This window comes from Antechinus flavipes, chromosome 1, assembly GCF_016432865.1.
Source record: "Antechinus flavipes isolate AdamAnt ecotype Samford, QLD, Australia chromosome 1, AdamAnt_v2, whole genome shotgun sequence".
Lineage (NCBI taxonomy): Eukaryota > Metazoa > Chordata > Mammalia > Dasyuromorphia > Dasyuridae > Antechinus > Antechinus flavipes.
In genome coordinates, this window is record NC_067398.1 from 561,822,760 (window position 1) to 561,848,925 (window position 26,166).

Below are 26,166 nucleotides of genomic sequence, written 5' to 3' on the forward strand. Positions count from 1 at the left end.
AATAGATGTATGTTGACTGGGTATTTGCCATTGTATTGGAGGCAATGAAGGGAAGAGACGAAGTCAAAAAGGGATTCTCTATAAATAACGAGCACCTACAGAATTTCCTGTTTGTGGAAGGCACTTGGGCTGTTATAGAACTTCTTGAAAGAGAATTGCAACTCAAGATAACTATGCCTAACTACACACAGTGCCATTTCTACAGATTATGCCATTTGTTTGGATGGAAAGTCTATAGAAATAAATCATTCATTAATACACATTTCTTAAACAGATACTTCAAATGAATGAGTGGAAATCAGCATTAAAAAAGAGGACAGCAGACTAGAGTGCATCCATGACACTCCTTTATTACATCAATTTCAATCTGAAAAAAAAAAATACTCATAGTCTATCTGTATTTCTGTATAGCTACAAATCATAAGATATTAAAATATTTTTACTACAAGAATAAAAAGTAATGTATCACTGAAAGTAATGGAGAAACACATAAGGAACATAAATAAGGTATAACAAATAATTATGAAAAAATATGCATTGTTTACATGGTGATGGATGGTTATGATGGTAAGGAATAACCAATGGATCCATATATTCTGATATGCTTGTAATATTAAGATAATGTGAGAAAAGATCCCAGCAACTTTAATAGAATTACCTGTAGCTAATGTACAAAAAAAGAATGTGGACAAAACCAAGATGAAGGAACTAACTGAAGAGGACATTCTGCAATGTTGACAATATGCCTTAAGATTATAGATCCAACTGAGAATATATACACTTTTTTTCCCCCTTGTGATACCTATGAGACTACTGTGGACAGTTCTCTGGAATGCTTTTGCAAGTACCATGAGACTTAGCTAACATACAGTATCAAACTTGGGTCTAGGGAAACTTGGGTTTGGATACTGGCTCTGACCATAGCTGATTTGACCATATGAGATAATTGGTGTTTATAAATCTCTGATTTCTCATCTGTAGAAAAGGAATGAAAAAAAATTGTTGTTTTGGGAAAAAAAGGCTTATAAAAATTTGTCTAATCTTTTCTCATACCTTTTTTTTTTTTTAAAGTGTTTTTATCAGGTATATGTAATTCATACAAAGATTGGGTAGAGATGATTATATATACATCTTGGCTCACTTTATTCTTAATTGTGAAAATATACTTTGCTTAATATATCTATTTTCATATATCTTAAGAACTGATTTATCAATTTATTCAAAATGGAGTTAATTCCAACAATAACCTTCCATGTGTATGCATGGGACAGTTGTCTTTCTGTCATTTTTTAAAAAGTAGCATTTCTACTAGAGATAATAACTTCTACTCCTTTGATAGAGATTTCTTCATGGAAATCTGACCAATCTTTTCCATTTCTAAATAGACTTGGAAAGGTCTAGCTTCACCATGTATCTTTGAAAACTTTCTGTTAATATTTTGATTCTACTGCTTCTCATGGTGGTAAGAGCAGTGTCACTTAGTATCCTACTATCATCTGTAAAGTCTTCTTAAAGAATTTGTATTTTTAGCCAAGGTTGATGATTCTTGTCTTTTGCTTCTCTTCATTAGACTAAGAAATTAAATGACTTAATAGCTTAAATTTCATGGTTTTCAATTCCTTGTGGTGATTGCTATTGTTGTAGAGACTTCTTTAGGAAAGGGGCATTATAAAACGACAATACTGTCGTTAATAATGATTTGCAACTGGTTAAATAAAAAGATAACATCAATGGAAACATATTAGCTATATGATATATAGACACTTGATAAACACAAAGACCCTAGATGTATAGACACAAAAAATTCTGGGAAAATTATTTGAGAGTAGTGAAGAAATTAGATTTACAGCAACAACTGATACTTTATGCCATTGTAAGATCTAAATGGTTACAGTGACTTAGAAATATAAAAGGCCACATCATATACAAGTTAAAGAAAAATGAAAATAATTGCTTATCAACTATTAGGAGAAAAAAGTCTATGTCCAAACAAGGTATAAAGGAGATCACATAAGATAAAAGAGACAATATGACTATATAAAATTAAAGAATTTTGGTATCCAAAAAGCATTAAGGAAAGCAAGTGGGGAAAATTTCTTGCATCTACTTTCTCTGATGAGAATCATTTCTAAGAGCTGTTCCCAAATTGATCAGTGGCATAAAGATAGAAACATCTATTTTTGCAAGAGAAAAATACTTCAGGCTCATTGTAACCATACAAAAAAAAATGCCATAGATTATAGCAATTCTGAAATTTCATCTCAAATCCAAAGAAAAAGGAAAATGATGAATGCTAGAGGGGCTGTGGAAATATATGCACATTGATGCAATGTGATGAACTTGTGAATCCTCAAATGACTAAATAGTATGAGCTCTCTGATCAAGCTATACATCACTGTTAGGCTGTAACTAAAAAGAAAGGTAAGAAAGAAAGGAAAAGGTTCTTAAGGTATAATAATATTTATAGCAGATCTATTTGTGTTGATAATAACTAGTAAAGAGATGACCATTAGTTGGGGAATAGATGAATTAAGTTCTGTTAATGAACATTGTAGCATAAGAAATGAGGAAATAAAGATATAGAAATAATTCTATGAACTGATTCAGGCTGAATTCAGAACTAAAATATATATATATATATATATATATATATATATATATATATATATATATATATAAAACATTAATATTATAAAAATGAACACCTTGAAGATTTTATAAACTTAATTAAATATTATGAGTTGAATAAAAGAACAATTTTTTTATACCACCACCACCACTATAAAAACAAACAACTTGGAAAACTCTGAAGAACTGGTGGTTGTTCTCCTATGTTCTCAGAGGAGCAAAATGACAAGTTACAGTGTATCTGATTGTGGCTGATAATATAAGCTGGGAATGCACACAAAATAGTCCACATGGACATTAAGGGTGAATTCCCTAACTCTGCAATCTATGTTTCTTCTGAGGTAATTCAATTCTATCTTGTTCACAGAGTGCAGCACTTTCTCTGAGGAGGGCAGACTATGGTAGACAATCCTGTGCTACTGTTTATCATGTCACACAACTTAATTCTAAAGTTCTTAAGAGAGACTTGAGGGTGTCCTCATATTGCTTTTTTATGATCACCATATGAATATGTGCCAGCTGAGCTGTGCTCTCTGCAACAGTTTGAATGCTTAGCAGTATAGTTCAGGAAAGGTCTACTTTCTCACCTTGCCAGGTGATCTTCAAAATCTTGCTAAGATGATTACTTCAATGACCATAGATTGCTCCAGGGGCCCATGACAAAACATGAAGTCCTTTACATAAAGTTGATGATTTAAGGTGCAGAATGAGATGTACATACTCTCAAAAACTATTTGCATAAGGGCAATAAGAAAATGTTTTACCATGCATATTTACTACAAAGGAAATCTGAGTGGGGGATGATGAGAAAAAAAATAGATTTGTAAGATATGCAATAGATCTAGAATACTACATGCATGCACTTTCAGATAAGGAAATTGCTATTAATTTTGCTTAACTCTTTTACTTGATTGAAAGAGATTTCTCATAAAATGAGAATATAATTCAAATGTGTGTAATGTAGCAATAAAGCACATCAATTAAACTTTTTCAAAAGGTAATGGTAAAATGATAGAAAGGCCTCAACTGTGCATTCTTTCTGAAATGATTCCCTACATCAACAATCAATCACTTCTTGCCTATTTAGATATCAGTTTTATTTTTTGTGTGTGATGTTATACAGTATCTATTCCTAAACTTGTCCCAATTCTGTCCATGATCTATAGGTATGAGCTTTTTGTGTATTCTACAAACCTTTGGTTTCTTTTGTTTGTAAATTTCCAGTCACATTTTTTCCATTATACTATGTTTTGCTTGAAGCAGACTAAAGTTACTTAGTGTTAAAGGTTATGTTGATTTAATTTGGAGAAATTTACTGAATTCCTGGTTCTACTATACAAAATTAAATTACCTTCAGAATGATGTTTAAACAACTGATCATGAGCACAGAAATGAGATAGCCATGTTACACACAAAACTTTTCTTTTGAAAGTAATAAAAACAATTATGCTGACTTGACTCCTTCACTATCCTGAAAAGAACTTCTACTTTAACTTAAACCAAGAAGGCAAAATATCAGTAAATTAATGATGGATTTCAAATTTAGATCGTCAACAAATAAATGAATATTTATAGTTTTAAAACTGTGTGATTTAGCACATCCTTCCCCCCTTACTGACTTTTCTCCCTACTATTTTACTCCAGAAGCAGAAAGAAGCAGCTCGCAGAGGGCTATTAAAAATTTTTTTTTATTTTCAGAGTTATCACTGCTTATAATTTTGTCATTTAGAGGTCAAGTTTACTAGTTCACTTCTTCACTTCACTTCAGCTTCTGAAACAGAGTAATCTTCACAAGTTAAAGTCTATTTCTACAACTTTTGTAACTTTTTTTCTTTGTAAAACTTTTATTCTAGTTTTTCTACCACCACAACATAATGAGTTACTTGCAAAGGATGTATGGAGGATCCTGAAATCAAAAACCCAAATCTTTTATCTTAGTAGTTTTATTTCATGTCTTTAGAGCAACATATATTACAAGCCTGTTTTTGAGAGAGATCCTTACCTAAAGGGATAGGTATGTTAACAAGAGGGTCAAAAATTTGGGTAAGAACTTATTTTATTAGTTTATCCTAGGGTGACTAGGATGACAGAATGTTTCAAAAAACAACTGACTTGTCAATAAAATAAAATTTCATTTTCTTTTGTGTTTCATTTCGAAGTGTCCACTAAAGTTTTTCAATCAGGAATATCTGGATATACTCTAATTCATCAAAAGCAAATCTTCTCTTCAATCCATTGGAATGGATAATAAGACTTTATCATAAGTTTTAAAATATTGTATTTGAAGACCACTTTTTGAAAACAGTAGCCACCAAACTTGGTGTGATGCCAAATATACTTTCCTGGTTTACAGATTAAATTCTTTGATTATTTGGAGTATTGTACCTCCTTACTTAGAAGTTCTGGATGTTGGCTGTCAGGTTTTTGAGAGTCTATGGTTCTAAAAGGTCTGGGCAGTATTAGCCCATGATTTCATGGAAAGATGGTGCACAAATTTGTTCATTATAACTTGTTTCTCATATGCTTCTAATATTGTATATCTTATATTTTCTTCTGTATTTTTCAACTCCATGATTTCCTTTTTCTGTCTTTAAAAAAAAGTTATTTCTTGTACTATTATTGAATGCTTTTCTTTTTTTTTTTGCTCACACTATCAGAGTAATCCTCACGATTGTTTCTTCTAAAGAATTAAATACCATTGTCATTTGTAACTATCTCTATTTTTTAAAAAATTTCATTACCTCTAGACATTCCTTATGTTGTTATTCTTTCTATCAGATTATAAGGCTGTTTATACATGCTTGGGTCAAGCTCTGTTGTTATATTACTTAGTTTAAATGGGCAGTCCTTGGTCCTGAATTCAGTGGTCAACACAATTCCTGACTTCTGTTTTGTTCAAGCATGAGTTAATTGAAATTTGGGTTGGGCCCTCTCTGCTAGCTTTTTGGTTTGAGTGTGGGATTCCTATATACTGATCTAACCCTGATCATGTTTATGGGAGTGGTTGAAATCCCTGAGTCAATCTTTGCCTCATAGACCACTGACTTGGCTTCTCTTGTGCACATGGGGACTGTTTACTTTGAATTTTGCTATCCATCTACTATAGTTTACCTCTGCTCTGTGGTCCTATAGAATTATCATAGTCTTGCACTAGATGAAAGAACTCATAGTTCATTTTCTTTGATTTCTTTATCATTCATGTTTGGGTATTTTTAAAAATTTACTTTGTTATCTGTAGTATATCATTTTTAACTAACCTCAGGCAGCTAGGTGGTGTTTTAAGGGGAGAGAGAAGAAGTTGACAAATATGTACAAGATATATACATTTACCCTGGTTACCTTAGTTTATTCATCTATAAAATGTGGATAACAATATCATCTATCTCCTACGATTGTTGTGAGGATGGACTGAAGTATTTGTGTAGTGCTCAGCACAGTGCCTGGAATAGATGAGGCTCTGAATATATGAAAATCCCATTCCTTTTAATATGTGGCATTAAGTTGGATCTTCTGGATATTAAGATGTCACTAAACCTTCCAAAATCCCACCATCGAGGGCTTCTTTGCTTTATGGATTGCAATGATTAAAAAAATCTACTGACTAGATAATACATGAAGCTCTTTAAGTATAACCATTATATGAGGCATTTGCCTTCTGTAGTACTTCCATTGCAACATATTGCTGCTTTTTCAAGTCATTCTTTTATATCTTACTATTCAATTACTTTCATTTTAATATAAAAAAAATTAAGTTACTTAAACAGATAGATTTGATTTTGAATTGTAAAAGAAAATGAACATGCAATCTGATTTTTAGCAGGTTCAAGAAAAGGATATTAAGGACAGAGAGAACCTGGTTCATGGTAATCATTTACTGTGATTGCAACCAAGTCCTAGTCTTTTCTTTTTGAGAGGTCTTACTTTTATATTACCTTGATTTCTGAATGTATCCCTCTACCTACCATCAATGATAAAAACAAACAAATAAATGAATGAATAAAAAGGAAAGAGAAAAGTACCATTTCAGCAGAACTGACACACACACAAGTGCCAGAACTCTAGCAACTGCAAAAAAGGAAAGGAGTAAAATTTTGTGGATGGAGACCAGGGGTTGGGGGAAGGAAAGAGGGGCAGAGAAAAGAGAGGGGGGAAAAGCAAGAGCTTTTTATAAACAGAATTAGTCACATAAATTTAGCATTTCCATTTACTCTGCTGCTGTCTCTGATCTTATTGTATCAAGGTGTCTTCCTATTTCTTCATTTAGAAACAGATGATTAAACCTCACTTGCCTATTTTACCTTCTCATTGTTAAAATAATCCTGGATTTGAAGGTGTTTTGAAAATGGCAGAGTATAAGGTAATACATAGGCATCTCATTTTATTTTTCTTCTTTGAAACAGAGGTAATTCATATTTTTATTCCTTTAAAAAATATTGCCAGGACAGCTAGATGGCACAGTGCATAGCATCAGCCTTACATTTAAATTGGCCCTCAGATACTTAATACCTCCTAGCTGTGTGACCCTGGACAAGTCACTTAACCCCAATTGCCTCGGGGGAAAAAACCACACGACTTTAAAAAAATATATATTGCCATTGGTGCTGGATTCTTCAACAGCATTAACAATATCAATTTAACAGAGGATACCTTCTTTTCATCTGTGTGGTTGTAGAATAGGTCCCCTCCCCCCCCATTATTTTAAGAAATCATCCTAGAAAGTTTTGTTTACAAAGTTTACATACACTCTAAATACACTTTTAAAGTTCTTCCTAATGTTTGATTCATAATTCTAAGTAAAGTTTTATTCTAAAATAAAGGTTTGAAAACGATTAAAAATCCAACCAGAGTTTAAATGAGGAGTCCACTTGCTCACACAATCTATAGTCTAATAATATACCAAACTGAGAAATATTCACACCTTTGTCAAGTGATCTTCAACCTCAGCATTTGCTTTTAGAACATATACTTTTGGTTACTTAATCCTAAAAAACAAAACAAAACAAACAGAAACAAAACAAAACATTTTTGAGTCAGTACAGAAAAGGCACTACCTCTCAGAACAAATAAAACTGTTTTGGAATTGAGTAAAACTTAACTTTGGTTACTACTCTCATGTACCACCAGACCTCTAAAGCCAATATAATTACCATTAGATCTTTATTTCCTTAGGTATTTTATTGATCTGTCTATGACTATCTTTATTGCTATCATGATTCCGTTCTCTTATGTTCATCAAGGCCAGCTTTTGCCTGCCTTCCAAGATTACCAAGTTAGTACAATAAACTCCTCATGCTAATTTAACATTGGGGAGGTCAAAGAGCTGCTGAGAGTGTTCTACAATTTCCTATACATAAAAAAATCATAACGAGGATATTCAGGAAATTATTTCATCTCTCTAGTATTTGCTTCTCTCTTCCTTTTGGAAGCTATGCATGGTTTTCTCAGTGAGAGAAAAATGGAACTGGTTAACATATACTTGTATTTTATATTTCACCTGATATGAATGATCTATGTTCAAAGTGTTTTGATTTATATTATTTCTGTAGCTAATACAATTAAGGAAACTAATATGATATCATAAGGGACATATATGAAAAAAAAACTGGACAGTATGAAATGTTAATAGGTCATGAGGAAATAAACACATGGATAAGGATAATGAGTTCAGAATCCAACCATTCTGGAGAGCTATCTGGAATTATGCCCCAAAAGTTATCAAACTGTGCATACCCTTTGATCCTGCAGTGCTACTACTGGGCTTATATCCCAAAGAAATACTAAAGAAAGGAAAGGGACCTGTATGTGCCAAAATGTTTGTGGAAGCCCTTTTTGTAGTGGCTAGAATGGTTGGGTAAATTGTGGTATATCAAAGTTATGGAATACTATTGTTTTGTAAGAAATGACCAGCAGGATGAATACAGAGAAACTTGGAGAGACTTACATGAACTGATGCTAAGTGAAATGAGCAGAACCAGGAGATCATTATACACTTTAACAACAATACTGTATGAGGGTGTATTCTGATGGAAGTGGATTTCTTCGACAAAGAGAAGATCTAACTCACTTTCAATTGATCAGTTATGGACAGAAGCAGCTACACTCAAAGAAAGAACACTGGGAAATGAATGTAAACTGTTTTCATTTTGGTTCTTCTTCGCCAGTTATTTTTACCTTCTGAATCCAATTCTTCCTGTGCAACAAGAGAACTGTTCAGTTCTGCACACATATGTTGTATCTAGGACTGTGACATACTTAACATTTATAGGACTGCTTGCCATGTGAGGGAGAGGGTGGAGGGAAGAAGGGGAAAAGTCGGAACAGAAGTGAGTGCACAGGATAATGTTGTAAAAAATTACCCAGGCATGGGTTCTGTCAATAAAAAGTTATAATTATTAAAAAAAAAAAAAAAAGATAATGGGTTCAGAGACCTAAAGTATTATGTTAACCTGGATAAAATCATAAAAGAATATAAACCAGTACAGATTTCTTATATATATATAAATAGTTCTTTCTAAAAGCTGTCTTTTGGTACATGGCATAAAATGCTGGTTTTCTTAAGTCAACACCAATTTGTGGTGTACCAATGCACTTAAGTTTTTCAGTTATAATTTTTCAATTTTTGAAATTGTGTTCGTTAATTGTTGGAAGTTCAAAAAGTTCCTCTTTTGTCAATGAGAGTCATTTCTGGCATGGTATGAATATATTGGAGCCTGGCATTTGAATATCACAGATTTTTATTCAGCTAACTCTATTTTATCTCAAACTAGTAGAGCTTGATTTTTAAAAAAAAATTATTTAAAACAAATACACAAAAAAATTATTTAAAACAAATACACAACAGAAAAAGAAAAATTGCTATCTGCACAGCAGAATATAAGAGAGGATTTAAAATATAAAGCAATAAATGTGAATTTCACACACTGTCTTCAGATCTATCCATCTTTTCCTTGCTTCCTTGTAGGTCTTTTGTTCTTTGCTGTGCAAAATTAAAATTATTTTTCAACAGAAAATATACAAGACACACACATATAATTGTCTATTCAAGACACGAGGATTTCATAAACCTGGGTCCGACTAAAAGTGTGTCATTCTAAAATTAAAATATATCATCCCATAAGCATGTGAGGATCAAATTATGGGAGAAGAAATTAATAATTTTTAAGAGGTTATTTTCTTAGGGACTTTTGCTTTTTGTGTCCCTATAACCATCTAAAGTCATTCTCAATAAGTATTTCATGTCTTCATGCCAATCTGAAATCTTAGGTACCAAAGGAAAGCTATAGACTCAACAACTAATTTTATATGCTAAATGACATAATATGCAGACATTTTAATTGTTATCCCATTACTGGGGGAAAAGACCACAAAACTGTAATACTTGGGGATTTCAAAGTTACTCCTAGATAACCTAGATAAATTTAACAATAAAGAAGGTAAGAATCTGAAGATCATTTTAGGAAAATTGGATATGATAGACCTCTATTAATTAACAAGTAAGAATAGAAAGGAGTATACATATTTTCATGATTATCCTTGGCATCTTAACATTAATCACCATATAATTAAGCATAAAAACATTTAAAAATAAAAGCAGAAACATTAAAAACATCTTTTACTGACCCCAACAAATTAGGAATTCAAATGAAAGACAACTAAAGAAAAGATTTAAATAATGTATAAATTGAAAACTAACCAGAAATAAAAGTATAAAAATAAATCATTTTATCAAAATGACAATGAAACAAAATATTAAATGATTTTAAAACAGAGCAAAAACAACTTTAAGGGGAAATTGCATGTCTAAATACTTATTAGAAACACAGTAAAGGAAATACATATAGGAATTCAACTTGCAACTAGAATGACTAGAAAAATAACTAATGAAAAATACAAACTTCAAATAAGAAAATTCTGAAAATCAAGCACAAAATTTATAACAAAATAAAATAAAACAAAAATTATCAGTGAAACCAGAAGTTAGTTTTAAGTTAATGTAAACAGGAAAAAGCCCCCAAGTAAACCAAATTTTCAAAAAAAAGAAAATAAACAACGATAATTAATAAGAGAAAAAAATTATAAACTACTTTTAGTCACACACCAGCCAAAATTACAACTTTAAATGAAAAGTGTATTGTTCTATAATGTAAAATGTCCAGATTAACAGAAGAAATAGGATGCTTATTAAATCACACAATCAGAGGAAAACTAAACAAACCACAAAGGAACTCCCAAAATGGGGGTGAGGGACAAGAACCTAATAAGTTTACCAGTTGATTCTTAGAAGCTTCCAAAAAACAATGTGTATATTACTTAAATATTGATTTTTTCATAAAACCAGGAAAAATTAGGAAACTTGCTAAATTCCTTACAAGACAAATATATAATAATCTGTTAGATAAAGACAAAAGCAGAGAATAAAAACTATAGACTAGCATCTCTAATGACAGTGATTCAAAAGTATTGCATTAAATTCAACAGAGGATAGTGTGTGTGTGTGTGTGTGAGAGAGAGAGAGAGAAAGAGAGAGAGAGAGAGAGAGAGTGTGAGAGAGAGAGAGAATGAAAATAAATGAATGAAAAATTATCCAGCTACAAAGTTTCATTTTTATCAAGGACTAGTTTCAGTATCAGGAAAAATACAAACAGAATAATACTAACAACAACAATAATAATCATATAATTATGCATAATTATACACAAAACATGCTTGGAAAAAATTGAGTAAAGAATCTCAAAGGAAGTCATTAAAAAAATAGATGAGGGGAAGAAAGGGACTCTAATGGAATCTGAATCCAAATTATACTAGATCGAAATGAAAAACTGAACTGGAACAGTGTCTGCCAAGTCAGGTTTAAAAAAAATATATATTGCATTACCACCATATACTATAGTAAATTCAAATGCATACATGGCTTGGAGTATATTGGAAACTGATATCTAAGATTAAGAGATGATAGCCCCAAAATAAAATGGTCAAAAAGTATGAAGAGACAGCTCTCAGAAGAAAAGTAAGCTATCAACAACTAATTGAAAAATAAAAAGGCAAATAAAAAATGAACAAAAGTCAAGATTCTACATCACAATAATTAAATTGGTAAAGAAAAAAAGAAAATTTGTTAGAGGAAATGTAGGAGGATAGATGCCTATCCACACATTCTACAAAACAATTTAGAACTATGTCCTATCAATAAAACTACACAATTTACACACAGAGAGACCACTACTACACTAAAATGTCAAAAAAGGGGGAAAGGATGCATATTAAAGAGGGCATGTATCAATTAGGAACTGAATGAACAAATTAAGATACCTAATCAAAATAGATTCAGAGAAACCAGGGAGAAGTATGTGTGGTGTGTGTGTGTGTGTGTGTGTGTGTGAGAGAGAGAGAGAGAGAGAAAATAAAAAAGGGAGGAGGGGCTTGCACTAGAAAGGACAACAATATATTTTTCTACAAGAGGGTAGATAGAGATTTAAGGACTCTGATCAACACATTCCAGAAGATGATGAATCATGCTTTCCACATCTTGGCAGCAAGATAATAGAAGAAAGGGGCAGAGTAAAACATAAGCTTCCAGACATAGTTTGATGGATTCCTTTGGCTATACTTAAGTTAATAGAGGTAGGGCTTATATTTTTGCCTAGAATATAAGGAGCAGAGATAGTAAGGCAAGAAAGGGGTGGGGAGGCAGTGGGACATCAATATTTCTTAAAAAATGATAAAAAAAAGCAGGATGAAATTCAAAAAAGGACAAACCAGAAGAAGTATTAGAAAACCAGAGACTGGATGGTAGATGTAATATCTTATACAAGGGGTCAAGTTTTATTTTATATTTTAAACTTTCTGGATCTTAGGGCAAAATGAAAATGTTAAACCAGATAAGAACTCTTATTCAGGTAATAAAGATAAAGTAAAAATGCAATGGGAATATATAGTGTGGATAGGTATGTGTCCTAGAAAATTTTTTGTTTGCCCAAACTTCTACCTTTAAAATGTAGAAATCCCTTTAAAATACAAAACTTAGTGAATTTTTTTTTTTGCAGTACATTACTGGCCATATTTATTTATTGGCAGAGAAAATAGCATTTATGAAAGGCAGCACTCTCTGTGCATGGCAAAGGTTTTTTTAAAAAATAAACTGTGAAGTATACCCAGCAATTAAAAAAAAAAAAAAAAAAAACAAAAAACAAACAAAAACAAAAAGATAAACACTATAAACAAAAACAAATCCCCTGGCTTGCCAAGGTTTTCTCATATTACCATCTCACACAGAGCTATCCATGGTCCTGCCATTACCTTTGAACTCATCTACACAACAGAGTACAATGTTGGCTTCACCTCTAGCTAATGAACTAGCTGAACCCTTATTACCATGTTTAACAGTGACAAGGTATACTGAACTAACTGATTAAAATCTGAGCTCTGTCATTAAGTGGCTAAGTAACGATGTTTGATAAGTTTTCTTAAGGTTTCAATTAGACTTAATTTGAGGCCTTGTTTTTTAAATCATTAGTAATAACTGAAAAATACTGTTAGCTGATCAATGCATGGAACTATAATGAACTTTTAATTGCTGGGTTGATTATTATAAGACATTATGAAATTAGCTGTTCACAAATACCAACTATAATAGTCTTACCCAATAAAAATTTTTGGGACAGAATTGTTTTGTTTTCATCATTCAGTGGATGCCCAGTATGTAGAGTAGCGTCCTGTACATTATTTCTTAGGAGATCAAAGGAGATGTTTGGGGGAGAACAGATCTTAAAGATCATCAACTATCACTCTCTTCTTTGAAACAAAGAAACCTGGTAACTTTCCAGGGTCCCATGGCAAATTTTTAAATTTTTAAAAATTTTTAAGTTTTAAGTTTTAAAAGGAGGCTTTTCTGACTTCCCAAGTCCATTCTATAATGCTTTAAGTGACTGAATTCTAAGTAAAAAATACTGAATGTAATGAATTAAGAATATACTTTATGTGGAAAGAGGGAGGAGTAGGAGCATTAAAGACTTCCTTAACAAGTTATGTAAAGGATTCTGTCAATACAAAGTTATTATTAAATAAAATAAAATTTAAAAAAAAAGTTATGTAAAAATATTTCATTTAAAAGAAAAAGTGCTATCATTATATATTTAGTAGAGCAAAGGCAAAAATGACCTATAGAATTATCAATTAAGGAGAAATATGACTCCTGATTAGTATAAATAATTTAGTTTTCATTAGTTTTGGTTATTCTAAGCACAAACACAAAATGTGGGAATTATAAATGTTTAAATCATTAGTGAAAGAATCATATAAATTTATTACTATTGTCAAATGCTAATGTTACCATCTCCAAAACACATCTTCTATCTCCATCAACCTAATTCAGGTGTTCATATTCTCTCATCTGGAATATTAAAATCACCTTCTATTTTGGTCTCTCAATTTCCAATCTTTCTCCTAGCACTGGAAGAAGTGGTTTTTCTCAAGTCACATTTACCTCTCAATTGAATAAAATATCATTATTCTCTATTACTTTTTAGGACAGAACATATATACATACATACATATATATATATATAAATATAAACAATTTATTTGACATTTAGATCTCTTTGAAACAAGGTCTTTTCCCTACACCCTCCAATCTAGTCCTACTGGTCTATGTGCTGTTATACTGCAGTGAAACATATACCTTCTTGGATTTCTCCAAAATTAATTCAAAGTCAACTATTTAAATGCTTTTCTGAACAATTCCACTCCTTCAAGCTAGTTTATAATTTCTTGCCTTCCAATATTATGGTTTTCTATTCATTTTGAAAATATCACACACATAAACACACGCACCCATTTTCCTATTATTCACTCGTTTTTATATTCCTAATAATAAACGCAGTGCTTATCACATAGCAGGCACACACACAAAAAAAATGCCAGCTTATATCAGATACATTCATATTTTAAAAATAGAAATAAAGATAAATTCTGGGTTTTATGTTTTTGGGAAGGAGGTAACAGGCTAGGTTTGGTCTGAGGAAAGGTAAACTTTAAGTATTACCAGTACTAAAGAATTTTTGTCAGGGTTCTAAAATTTTTTTTTTTTAACTTTGTGTGTATGTGTGTGCATGCACACATGTGAATAATATAATAAAGTAAGGTTAGAATCAGAAGATTTGAGTTCCAATGAACCTTCAACCCACTAGTTTAACTATAAGACCATGAGAAATGGTGATCTCTCTCAGTCATCTTCTTGGTTTCCTCATCTTTAAAATGAAGGAATTAGAATTAAAAGTTGCCAAGATTCCTACAGCTGGAGATCCGTGATCCTAGATGCAATGATTATGTTAATAATACTATTGCACTTCAAAACTTGTAAGCTGTTAGTGTATTAGTTTGTTATTTTGACAAAGGCATTGATACTCATTATTCCTTGTTAAAATATACATGTCAAATTTTAAGTCACAGTGAACTGTTATGGGCCAGAACTCTGAAACAAGGATTCTTACAAGGTGTTAAGTCAGATGAATTGACTTAATAGCTCTCTAGTTCAGTACATATACTTAGTCCTTAATATAGTTGCACAAGATACACACCTATGATAATGGAACATATAACAGCCAGCAAAGACTGAGACAGACTCATTCCATCTTCCATTTTTGTGGTGGTTGGAGGCTGAAGCACAAACTTTTGGACTCAAGAGAGATTCATTCACTTCATCTCACACTACCTTGGTGGCAGGCTCTCCTCCTTTGCTTCTCCACTGAAACCAAGACTCCAGAAGGCCTCCAGAAAACTAGTCAAGCCCCAAGTGAAAGAGATAGGACTTTGAAGGAGAAAATAAAGGATTTGGACTTAACACCTGGCTGGTCTTGTGGTGAATACTCTGACTGAAAGGAAGGCTGCCCCAGAGACCCCAAGAAAACTGAACTGAGAGAACATTACAGTCAACTATAAACTCCTATCTCCTCCAGCAACCATTCCTGAATTATTTAAAATTGAGTAACATGTGATGTTTATTTTTTTTTTTAAAAAGGGTCTATTCTGAGTTTTTGAGTAACATTTTATAGTTCCCTCAGTTATTTTTCACAGAATAACTTACTATAATTTATGTCTTAGGTATAATACAAATATTTACTTGATTTTAGAATTTGATTATTAAACTAATTTTAAAATTCTCTTTAAGAAATAGTTTGATTTCTCTCAACATTCCCAGTTATTCTTAAGCAGATGTGATTATGGATTATTATTTATATAACTTTATTTAACTGGCATTCTGATTGCCCATATATTATTTAATAAATTAATACGTGCAGCTTAAAGGGACCCTCATAAATAAATAAATAAATGCAAGCTATATAAAGAATTTATCAGTCCCTAGTTTAGGGATCAGAACCATTGTTATCTCCTAAGAACTAGACTGATTTACTCTATTTTAAAAAAAAAAAAAATTTTTTTATAAGGATATCCTAACCTTTAAATACCTGTAGGAATTTGCTTATGAATTAATCTGATCCTTTAGAGAGATCTCAAAGTCAGCTCAACTTTTGATGAGACAGAAAGTATTGTCTATCAATGTGTACTTTTATATTTTTGTAGACATACAAAATGTTTTTATTAGAAAACTGATTGAGTTTCTAACTGCTTTTATATGCCTGTTTACTGTTATTTTCCTTTTTCACTGTTTATCCTCTTTGTTCTGGTTATATTAGCTAACAGTTTATTATTTTCATGAATTTTTAAACAGCTGACAATTGAGAATCAATATGGAATCAACAAAAATTTTATTTGAGTAGAATGATTCTTTGATTTCTACTATTTGTAGAACTTTCAGTTCAAGGATTTTAACAGGCAAAGAAGAGACAAACTAGTGACAAGCACATGGACAAGTTTTAAAAATTTAAAGAACAGAGAAATGCAAATTCAAGTATACCAGATACAACTTTATATCTGTCTAACTGGAAAAGAGAATAAAAAATGAAAAAATTTAAGTACTGGTGAGACTATGGCAATCATGGCAAGCTAATCCACTGCTGGTGGAACTATAACATGGAATTCAATGTTTGGAAAATATTATGGAAACAAAAGTGTATGTATGATATATGTATCCATCTACTTATCTTCACAATAATCTTGCCACTTGGCTAAGACATTAGAGATCTTCTTAACAAGTGGAAAAATACTTATCTGTGTGAAATACTCCCAGTGGTCAAAATGTAACAACAAAGTATCCAACTGTGTGCCCAATAATTAGAGTGATTGAATAAATTATACAGTACTGTAATAAATTACATTATATACACACATGCACAACATACCTCTCACATATAAATTAGACCTATGCAAATAATAGTAATAAAAATTATTAATAGCTAATTATAATTTTGTTAATTCTTATGTATACCTAAAAAGATACAAAAAACACCAAACAAAAATCCAAACAGTAAATAACAGAACAGAGAGATGTGTTATAATTTACAATGTTTTTGTTTTAATTTTTCTTTATTTTCTTTGGTTCTTATGAATATATTTCAACATTTGAGAAACAATGTGGTATAATGGAACAAACGCTGGACATGGAGGTAGGAATCAAAAACTTATTAACTACAACTTAATAAGTTCTTGGAGAAGTTGTCTCTATGAGTCTTAGCATCCTAATCTGCAAACAAAGTTAGGTGACAAGACCATGGTCAGACTACTTACTAGTTCCTCATATGGAAAATGAGATGGAGATATAAATGGCAGGCTCCATTATCTTTGCCAAGAAAACCCCCCAATAAGTTCACAAAAAGTCATACAAGCCTGAAAAACAACTGATAAGAACTTCCTGACTCAAGGCCCAATGATCTATTTCCTTTCCCACCTAGCAGCAGGCCTACTTACATTTGATATAGAATTTGGGCAAATAAACACGAAAGAGCCAACAGTGAAGAAAAAGTGAACTGGAGGGAAAAAAGCAAAACCAAACCAAACCAAACCAAACCAAACCAAACCAAACCCACACATATTCTGGGGAGTGAAGAAAGTGAGGTTATTTGACAATCAACCTTATCATAGCTCTATTCAACAGGAGGAGGGAAATGGCTTGAATAAAAATTCTATCTCTACCTTTGTGACCCAACAACCTGTTTGAATCTCCGTTTCTTCATATGTAACATGAGAGAGGTAGACTGTTAACAAGGCATATGGTAGGTGCTGAACCTGAAATAAGGAAAATACAGGTTCGAGTCCTGTTTTTGAGAACTGGCAAAGTCGCTGGATTTCTCAGTCTCACTTATTTCCAAACTGTCTTTCACCCTCTTACTCAATCAGATGCTAAGTGTAATCATTTCTACCCCAAAACTCTCTCAAACCACCCTCTTCTTTCCCACAACACTACCAGCTCTTCTGCAGGTTCTCATTAGTTCATCTGTGGACTGCTCCAACAGCCTGCTGAGGGCGCTGTCTCACTGAAGTCTCTCTCCCCACTCCAATCTATTGTCCATTCAGCTGTCAAATGGGATTGTCCCCAAGTGCAGACTATGTCACAAACTGCTATTCAGTAAACACTAGAAGCTTCTTTGAGAATCAAATATGAAATTTGTGGGGCTTCCAAAGCCTGTGTAACCTGGTCCTTTTCCAATATTTTTCAATCGTCAATCTACCCTCCAGGGACAAGGAAGTTTGCTACTACTGACCTATTTGTTCCTTAGCATTAATTCCTGATTTTAGTCATTTTCCCTGATTATTCCCCCATGCCTGATACTGTCTCCCTTAGCACCTTTACATTTTAGCTACATTGAAATCTCAGCTAAAATCTCTCCATTCACATACAAGCCTTTTCCGAATAGACTTAAATTTTAATGCTTTTCCTAGGTCGATTAGCTTCAGTTTATCTACATTGTTGTTGTTTTCTGCCTTCCTTTTCCTATCGGTTAGAACAGTGCCTGGGACATAATAGGTGTTTAATAAATGCTTGCTGACTTGATTTGACTTCTAAAAGTGAAATAATAAATAGAATCTACTTCACACTACAGGGTTTTTAAGAGAATCAAATAAAATGTTATGTGAGGTGTTTTGCTGACATTAATGGGCTGTGCGTATATATTTTATTCTGATTCTTACAGATAATATTAATGATTGTTGTTATTCTTGCCATTTTGCCTCTAAGAATGCTTCTGGATCAAAGGCTGAGTTTCCTTATATAGAAATGGACAAGAACAATTCCCCCATTTTTGCCCCCAATTTAAGTCATTCATTACCATAGTTCCATAATACATTAACAAGGATAATCAAGGATTGACTATATTATAAAAGCTGTAGGCAATGTAATTCCTATGAAATGACCCTTGTTAACATGAGATTTAATTAGGATTTCTCCGAGTATGTTCTAGCTTAAGATTATTTAACCACAAGTCTTTAATTTAATGATGACTATCTTCATGCATTACAGTGACCAAATTTAATACTATTTTCCATTAAACACATATTTTGATTATTTGGACCATTAATTTCTTTAGACTCAAATTAGAAAGGTTTTACTTGAATTTAAAAAAAAAATTCTTCAAAATTTTCACTTATTTATACTTGTAGGTGTTATACTTCAAGAACAATTATTCATGCTCATTGAATGCTATCTAACATCACTGACTGCTATCTAACATCTAAGATAAAATTATTTTTTGTGGATTGAATTCATTGTGGATTGAATTCTCCTCAAGAGACAATTTTTAATAAATATATTTATTTGGTAATTCAGTAAATCCACAAGCCTTAAAATTTTAATATTAGCAGCTTCCATTAAAACATGCTAAACTAGCTTTCTAAAAACTAACCTGTTTCTTCCAATATTCTTTTTATCAACATTGACATATTTACTACCATACATTAATGATTAAGTGTAACCTCAAAAAATCGTTCATTCCATGCCACTCTGAAAGCCAATAGCATTATTTCATTCATTGAGTCAAATTTTAAAAATCTGCACTCTTGTCAATGCAGAAATAAACTGAGACTCAAAATTAATACATTTAACAAGCCTCATATCAACCCTGAAGATATACTACATATTTACTTTTAAGTAGAGACTGCTAAAAAAAAAAAAAAAAAAAAAACTACACACACAAAACAACAACAACAACAACAACAAAAAACACATCAAAGAATTGGAGAGTAAGGGAATAAAATCGATGAAAAGAGATTGGAGGACCATAATTATTAACATCAAATCCAAAGGAAGCCCACTTGACTCCTTATAAAATGTCAAGCTCAGATAATTTCCAACACAAATTCGTAGAAGAGCATAAAGCTCCTTACATCTTCTCAAAATAAGGAGGAAAAAAATACAATTGTTGGTTATACTGAGGCACGCTGTAACTGAATGATATTGGAGGTAATGAAATTCTTTCAGATAGTGTCAGACGTCAAGATGATATGTGGAGTAATAGAGACTTTACTTGATCAATTCAGAAATCTTGGTCAATAGGTGTTGGGGATGGGGATGAATTTTCCCCATTTCTTAAGTGGTTCAGATTATGAGGGGTAGAAGAGAAAACTTCTTAGCATTAATATTCTCATTAGATCAGATCTTAGTAGCCACACCATTTGGAGAATATCTGAACTTAGGTAAAGTGAAATTTAAGATTTAATTTTCAGGATTCAAATAGGAAACACATTTTCTACATCTACATATAAATGTAATTTGGTTAACTTATTAGAAAACAGCATGGAAATGGAAACAACAAAACTGAAATAAAAAATGGGGACCTGTCTCTATTCCCCGTCTTTTACTGTCTACAAAGTTAAGGTCTATTCTATTGTTTTTTTAAAATCTTCATGGACTTGTGCTAGGTTCATGGAAACAGATTTGTGCTGGGTTCAAGGATTTTTGTTACTAATCTCATCTCATACACTTATTGGCTCGGTGAGCTCTCTAAACACAAATTTCTTCATTTGTAAAAATGAGGCTATAATAGTATGTAAAAGCTATAGTAAGAATCACAGGAGGTGATGTAACTGAAGTTACACTTAAATTGTTATATAAATATCAATGATTAACTAAGACAAAGCTACTTGATCCATTCCTATTTGCGGCACATTACCAGAATATAGTAGTCAGTGTTCAGTTAGTCAATGTTAATCTATATGCCACAATCTGCCATTGAATTTTACAAAGCATATATAAAAAACACCTCAAATTGTCCAATGCATAGGTGGATAAGTGTTCCCAAATACTAATTATATTTTAATATTAGAGCTTCTGACATCATACACACTGAGGATAACATGGCTATTAAGTGGACAGGGAATAAAAGTTTACTTTGGTTTTACTTTAGTCACTTTTACTTGTTCCACAGACAATAACACTCACTATTTCTAAGGCAGAGGATCACAGGCCTATCAAAAAATAATGCTGAAACTTATACCCAATTTGGTTATTCAAGAAACTTTACACCACAACCGAGTCAAGGTGGGATGTAAACATTAGTAATTAGGAGGATACCAATGGAAGGGAAATGTCCATTGAATTGCTTCTAGCTAATCATTTATGCAAAGCAGGCATGGTATAAGGCAGGGAGAAATGGTTGTAAATAGGGAGAGGGGTTTGCCAATTAATAGATACTAAATGAAGGTAACCTGTATTTGTAGGGACAAACCAATGACCCTAGTAAGTAGGATGTATTTACTCAAGGGTTTGCAAATGATACTTTCTTTCCTTTCTTTCTTTCTATCTATCTATCTATCTATCTATCTATTTATCTATCTATCTATCTATTTTCATCTTATTTCTCACAATGTTCCTGGGAGGTAAATGCTATTATCCCATTTTACAGCTGAGGAAACTGAAGTTCAGAGAAATTAACAATCAGAATTTGAACTCATCTTACTATATCACCCAGCTGCTTTTAAATAAAAACAAAGAAATATAAGTAGAGTATGAGTCATAATTTCTTTAGGTTTAGGTCATAATTATCTTAGGTTTTGATATCAACAACCTAATTTCTTGATAAGGAAAAGAGGAAATCTTTTTTCAGACTGACCTCTGTTTTCTCCAAGGAAACACAGAGAGATGACTGAAAACAGAAGGCAACAATAGACAGGGGCATAGTACCTAAACATGTGTAGGAGAAAGAAAAGGAAAATGAGACAGGAAGAAGAGAAGGGTTTAAAAAGATCGGAAAAAGGGAGAAAGAATCTGATATCTTTTAGCTTATCTTCTGGATTCTGTTGTGAATATATAAAGAAATGATCTAGTGTTTCTATAGAACTCCAAACTCACATAGCAGAAAAACAGTTAAACCATGATTACAAAAGTAGATATAAAGAAATAGAGGCTATCATTTCCAAAATATATAGAGAACTGACTCAAATTTATAAGAAATCAAGCCATTCTCCAATTGATAAATGGTCAAAGGATATGAACAGACAATTTTCAGATGATGAAATTGAAACTATTACCACTCATATGAAAGAGTGTTCCAAATCACTATTGATCAGAGAAATGCAAATTAAGACAACTCTGAGATACCACTACACACTTGTCAGATTGGCTAAGATGACAGGAAAAAATAATGATGAATGTTGAAGGGGATGCGGGGAAAATGGGACACTAATGCATTGTTGGTGGAGTTGTGAATGAATCCAACCGTTCTGGAGAGCAATCTGGAATTATGCCCAAAAAGTTATCAAACTGTGCATACCCTTGGATCCAGCAGTGGTACTACTGGGCTTATACCCCAAAGAGATATTAAAGAAGGGAAAGGGACCTGTATGTGCCAAAATGTTTGTGGCAGCCCTGTTTGTAGTGGCTAGAAACTGGAAATTGAATGGATGCCCATCAATTGGAGAATGGCTGGGTAAATTGTGGTATATGAATGTTATGGAATATTATTGTTCTGTAAGAAATGACCAGCAGGATGAATACAGAGAGGCTTGGAGAGACTTACATGAACTGATGCTAAGTGAAATGAGCAGAACCAGGAGATCATTATACACTTCGACAATGATATTGTATGAGGATGTATTCTGATGGAAGTGGATTTCTTTGACAAAGAGATCTAACTCAGTTTCAACTGATAAATGATGGACAGAAGCAGCTACATCCAAAGAAAGAATACTGGGAAATGAATGTGAACTATTTGCATTTTTGGTTTTCTTCCCAGGTTATTTTTACCTTCTGAATCCAATTCTCCCTGTGCAACAAGAGAACAGTTTGGTTCTGCAAACATATATTGTATCTAGGATATACTGCAACATATTTAACATATATAGGACTGCTTGCCATCTAGGCGAGGGAGTGGAGGGAGGGGAAAAATCGGAACAAAAGCGAGTGCAAGAGATAATGTTGTAAAAAAATTACTCTGGCATGGATTCTGTCAATAAAAAAGTTATTATACAATAAGAAAAGAAAAAAAGAAATAGAGGCTAGCTTTATGGAAGGGAACAAGGTGGACCAAGAATATATTTAGAATATCCTAGTGGCAAGAGTTCTTTCCTCATGCAGGGAGCCCCTTTCTCCAAGAGGTTGTCCTATTTCAATGCAATCAGAGTTGATACTCTGATACCAAATCAGGAGAAAAGTAAATCAAACCAGCACAGCAAATCACATAACTAGGGATGCTAGAAATAATATTAAGAAAAATTGTAAACAGCATTTTATTTCTATAAATAACATGCAAAGATAGTTGTCCATATTCACCTTTGCAAAACCTTGTGTTCCAAGTTTTTTTTTTTAACCTCTCTCCCTCTTTCCGTCTTCTTAAAGACTGCAAGCAATCTGTTAGAGATTAAATGTGCAATTTTTAAGAAACCTTTCTATAAAGATTAAATACATGAGCTATTTTCTATTACTTGGGGCTCAGTATTTTTCTTAAAACTTAAAGCCTATATTGAACCCTTTTTATATGAACCTTTAGATAATGGATGACATATAATACATGTAAAGAGGCATGGATGTAGCAGAACATCGCATATCTACTCATGAGCTTTATCACCTTATATATTCCCTTCATATTATCCGTAAGAGCTACTCTTTAAAATAGTTGTTATAATTTTTAAAATAAGTAGTTTATTAAAAACTTGGCAGTTAATATGTTGTGGCTGATACTGAAATTATACTGATAGCAGAAATTAAGCTTATTTTACTGTTAATTATAAATATTAATTGATGTCCTCATTTAGTGTTTCAGTTCATTAGGAGAGTTAAGATTTTGGTTTTTGGTTTAGACTTGTAGTTTCATCAAGGTAGGGCACTCCCAGTTTGGAAGCTTCATCATATTAATGCAAGTCTGGAAGTTTGGAAATTCGAAGTTTTAGAGAGTTATCTGGGCAGTGAGAAGTTCTAAATGACTAGACCAAGACCACACAAAGGACATAAACCCAGGCCTTCCTGATATGGGCCAATGGCTCTATCTAAAATTTATAAATTTGAATTAGTTATCAGGAATAAAACAAACTACCTCCAACCTAACTGCCCCTAATCAAGAACCCTGGCCATTAGCCCCTTCAGTTGTCAAAAAGCAAAACTAAAATAAAATACCAGGTGGCAAAGTAATACATTCCCTTGATGGACACAAGTGTAACATCATCCTGGATGGCTCAGACAAATTTCTACAGGAAGCCTCTCAACCCTTTAAAGATCTATTTGTCCAATATATAGCTTATTGGTGAATATTTCTTTGTTGCCTCCCCCATCAGATGGTGAGTTCCTTGACATTGGGAGTTGCCTTTTGCCTCTTTTTCTATCACTTGGCATTGCGTTGGTACATGACTTAAAATACTGGGAGGTCAAAAAATTCTGCAAATACGCTGAAGGTAAGTGTTTAACCTGACCCCCCATTAACAACTCTACGAAAAGTAGGAATAGGGTTTCATGTTTGAGTAAATCCTGATTAAACGCTTCACAAAGTTATAAAAATCCTTTTCAGCATCCAAAATAAAAATAAAGCTGCTACGTAATACTTGGAGCCTGATACGTTTTCTTTGTCTAACCGCCCCATTATGAATATCTTCTAATTGATTTATTGATTCCTGATTTGGTCCTCCCCCCTTTTTATTAGGATCTAAGAACTTGCTTAACAACATATAATTTGAATAACAACAATGAACTTGCTTAATAACAACAACAACAACAAAAAACAACAAACATCATTCCTGCCTGGATTCATTTCCAACTCAGATCTTTTCTACTCTCCTTTCCTAACTGCCTATACACCAATCTTGTACAATTAAATTTCAACTAACAAAATATGAATTCAAATGAAATCTGAATCCTTACTTCTCAAACTGCATCCCTCACAATGGTTAAAAAATTTAAATCAATTTAATGCACCATATTTAATTTTGAGATGAAGAAAATGGAGCCCAAGATAAGTGAGCTGCAAAATAGAAGATATTCATTCCCCTAACATGAAGATAACACCACCCCACGATTGGATTATTGCAAAATATTTCTAGCTGATTTGATTATCTAAAACATCACTAATTCTACCTGAAAAAAAAATTATCAAACATTTTTATCTCAATTCTTAAAATGAATTACAGCAAATGCCTACTGTATTAAAGCCAATCTACTAGCTCAGTATTCAGAACTAAGGGCTCTCTATATGAATAAAACCTTTCCAAGCTTCTTCAATTTTATTTTCTAGATAAATTTTCTTAATATAAATTCTAGTCAAAACAATCGATTTTACTATTTTCTCAGTAAAACATAATCATAGCAAAACTTATGACTGTGTCTTAAAATTGTAATTGCAAGACTGATGATTAACGTATGAGAAGATAGTTCTATAAGCAGAAAAATGAACTATGACAAAAAAGCTAGAAAAATGTAGTCTTGTGTTTATAATACCTATGCAATTGAGTAATAGTATAAAAAATAATCCACATTTTAAAAAAATTTAGTAATCAATCTGAAATTATTCATCATTTAGAAACATTTCCCAAATGATAGAGGCAATAATGATTTTCCAATTAAAAACAAAACTTCTATTTAATGATGTCTTTTGAGAAATGGTAAATTAAACTGCTCTACAGGATGAAAAAATATTTCAATATATGAAAATGTGATTAGCTATTTCAAAAAAATTATTTCTCTAAAATTTGAATAAACATTCTGTAATTTTGTGAACAAGTCAGATGAGGATAAGAATATAAACAAAAACCACTACTTCAAAAAATTCAGAAAGGAAAGAAATGAATTGAGATAACATGTTTTCCTCAAAGTCAAATGAAGTTCCATTAAATTATCAAAGGTTAAATAGATCAATAATGAACTGAGGAAAAAGAATGTGATACTTACAAGAAAATAGGAAGTAAAGAACACGGGGAAGAATACAGGGAGTTGCTAAAACAGATAAAGAAGGTTATTAGAAGAATAAAGAGAAACTGTGCAACAGTCAAAGGTGCTTGTTCAATTTACAGACAATTATCAACATTCATGTGCTTAATTTTTGCAACTTCAAACATCTGTAAAATTTTATTAGTAAGTTTATTCTTTTTTTGCATTGATAAATGTGCATATTCATTTTGATGTGCAGTAGAGAAAAAAACAGTATAATGCATGCAAAGTAAGTTTGTGAA

The 26,166-nt window shown here is 32.2% G+C and overlaps 1 protein-coding gene across 3 annotated transcripts in view; it reads right to left on the reverse strand.

The window, feature by feature from the left end:
• CDYL (chromodomain Y like) overlaps positions 1 to 26,166 on the reverse strand; it is a 162,311-nt gene that overhangs the window by 21,322 nt on the left and 114,823 nt on the right. For 2 of the 3 annotated variants that reach the window (XM_051970737.1, XM_051970736.1), the window contains one exon: positions 25,886 to 25,930. The exons of the other annotated variant lie outside the window; for it this stretch is intronic. In XM_051970737.1, the coding sequence (XP_051826697.1) occupies positions 25,886 to 25,930 (45 nt within the window). The remainder of the gene's footprint in view (positions 1 to 25,885; positions 25,931 to 26,166) is intronic. 3 annotated transcript variants of the gene reach the window in all.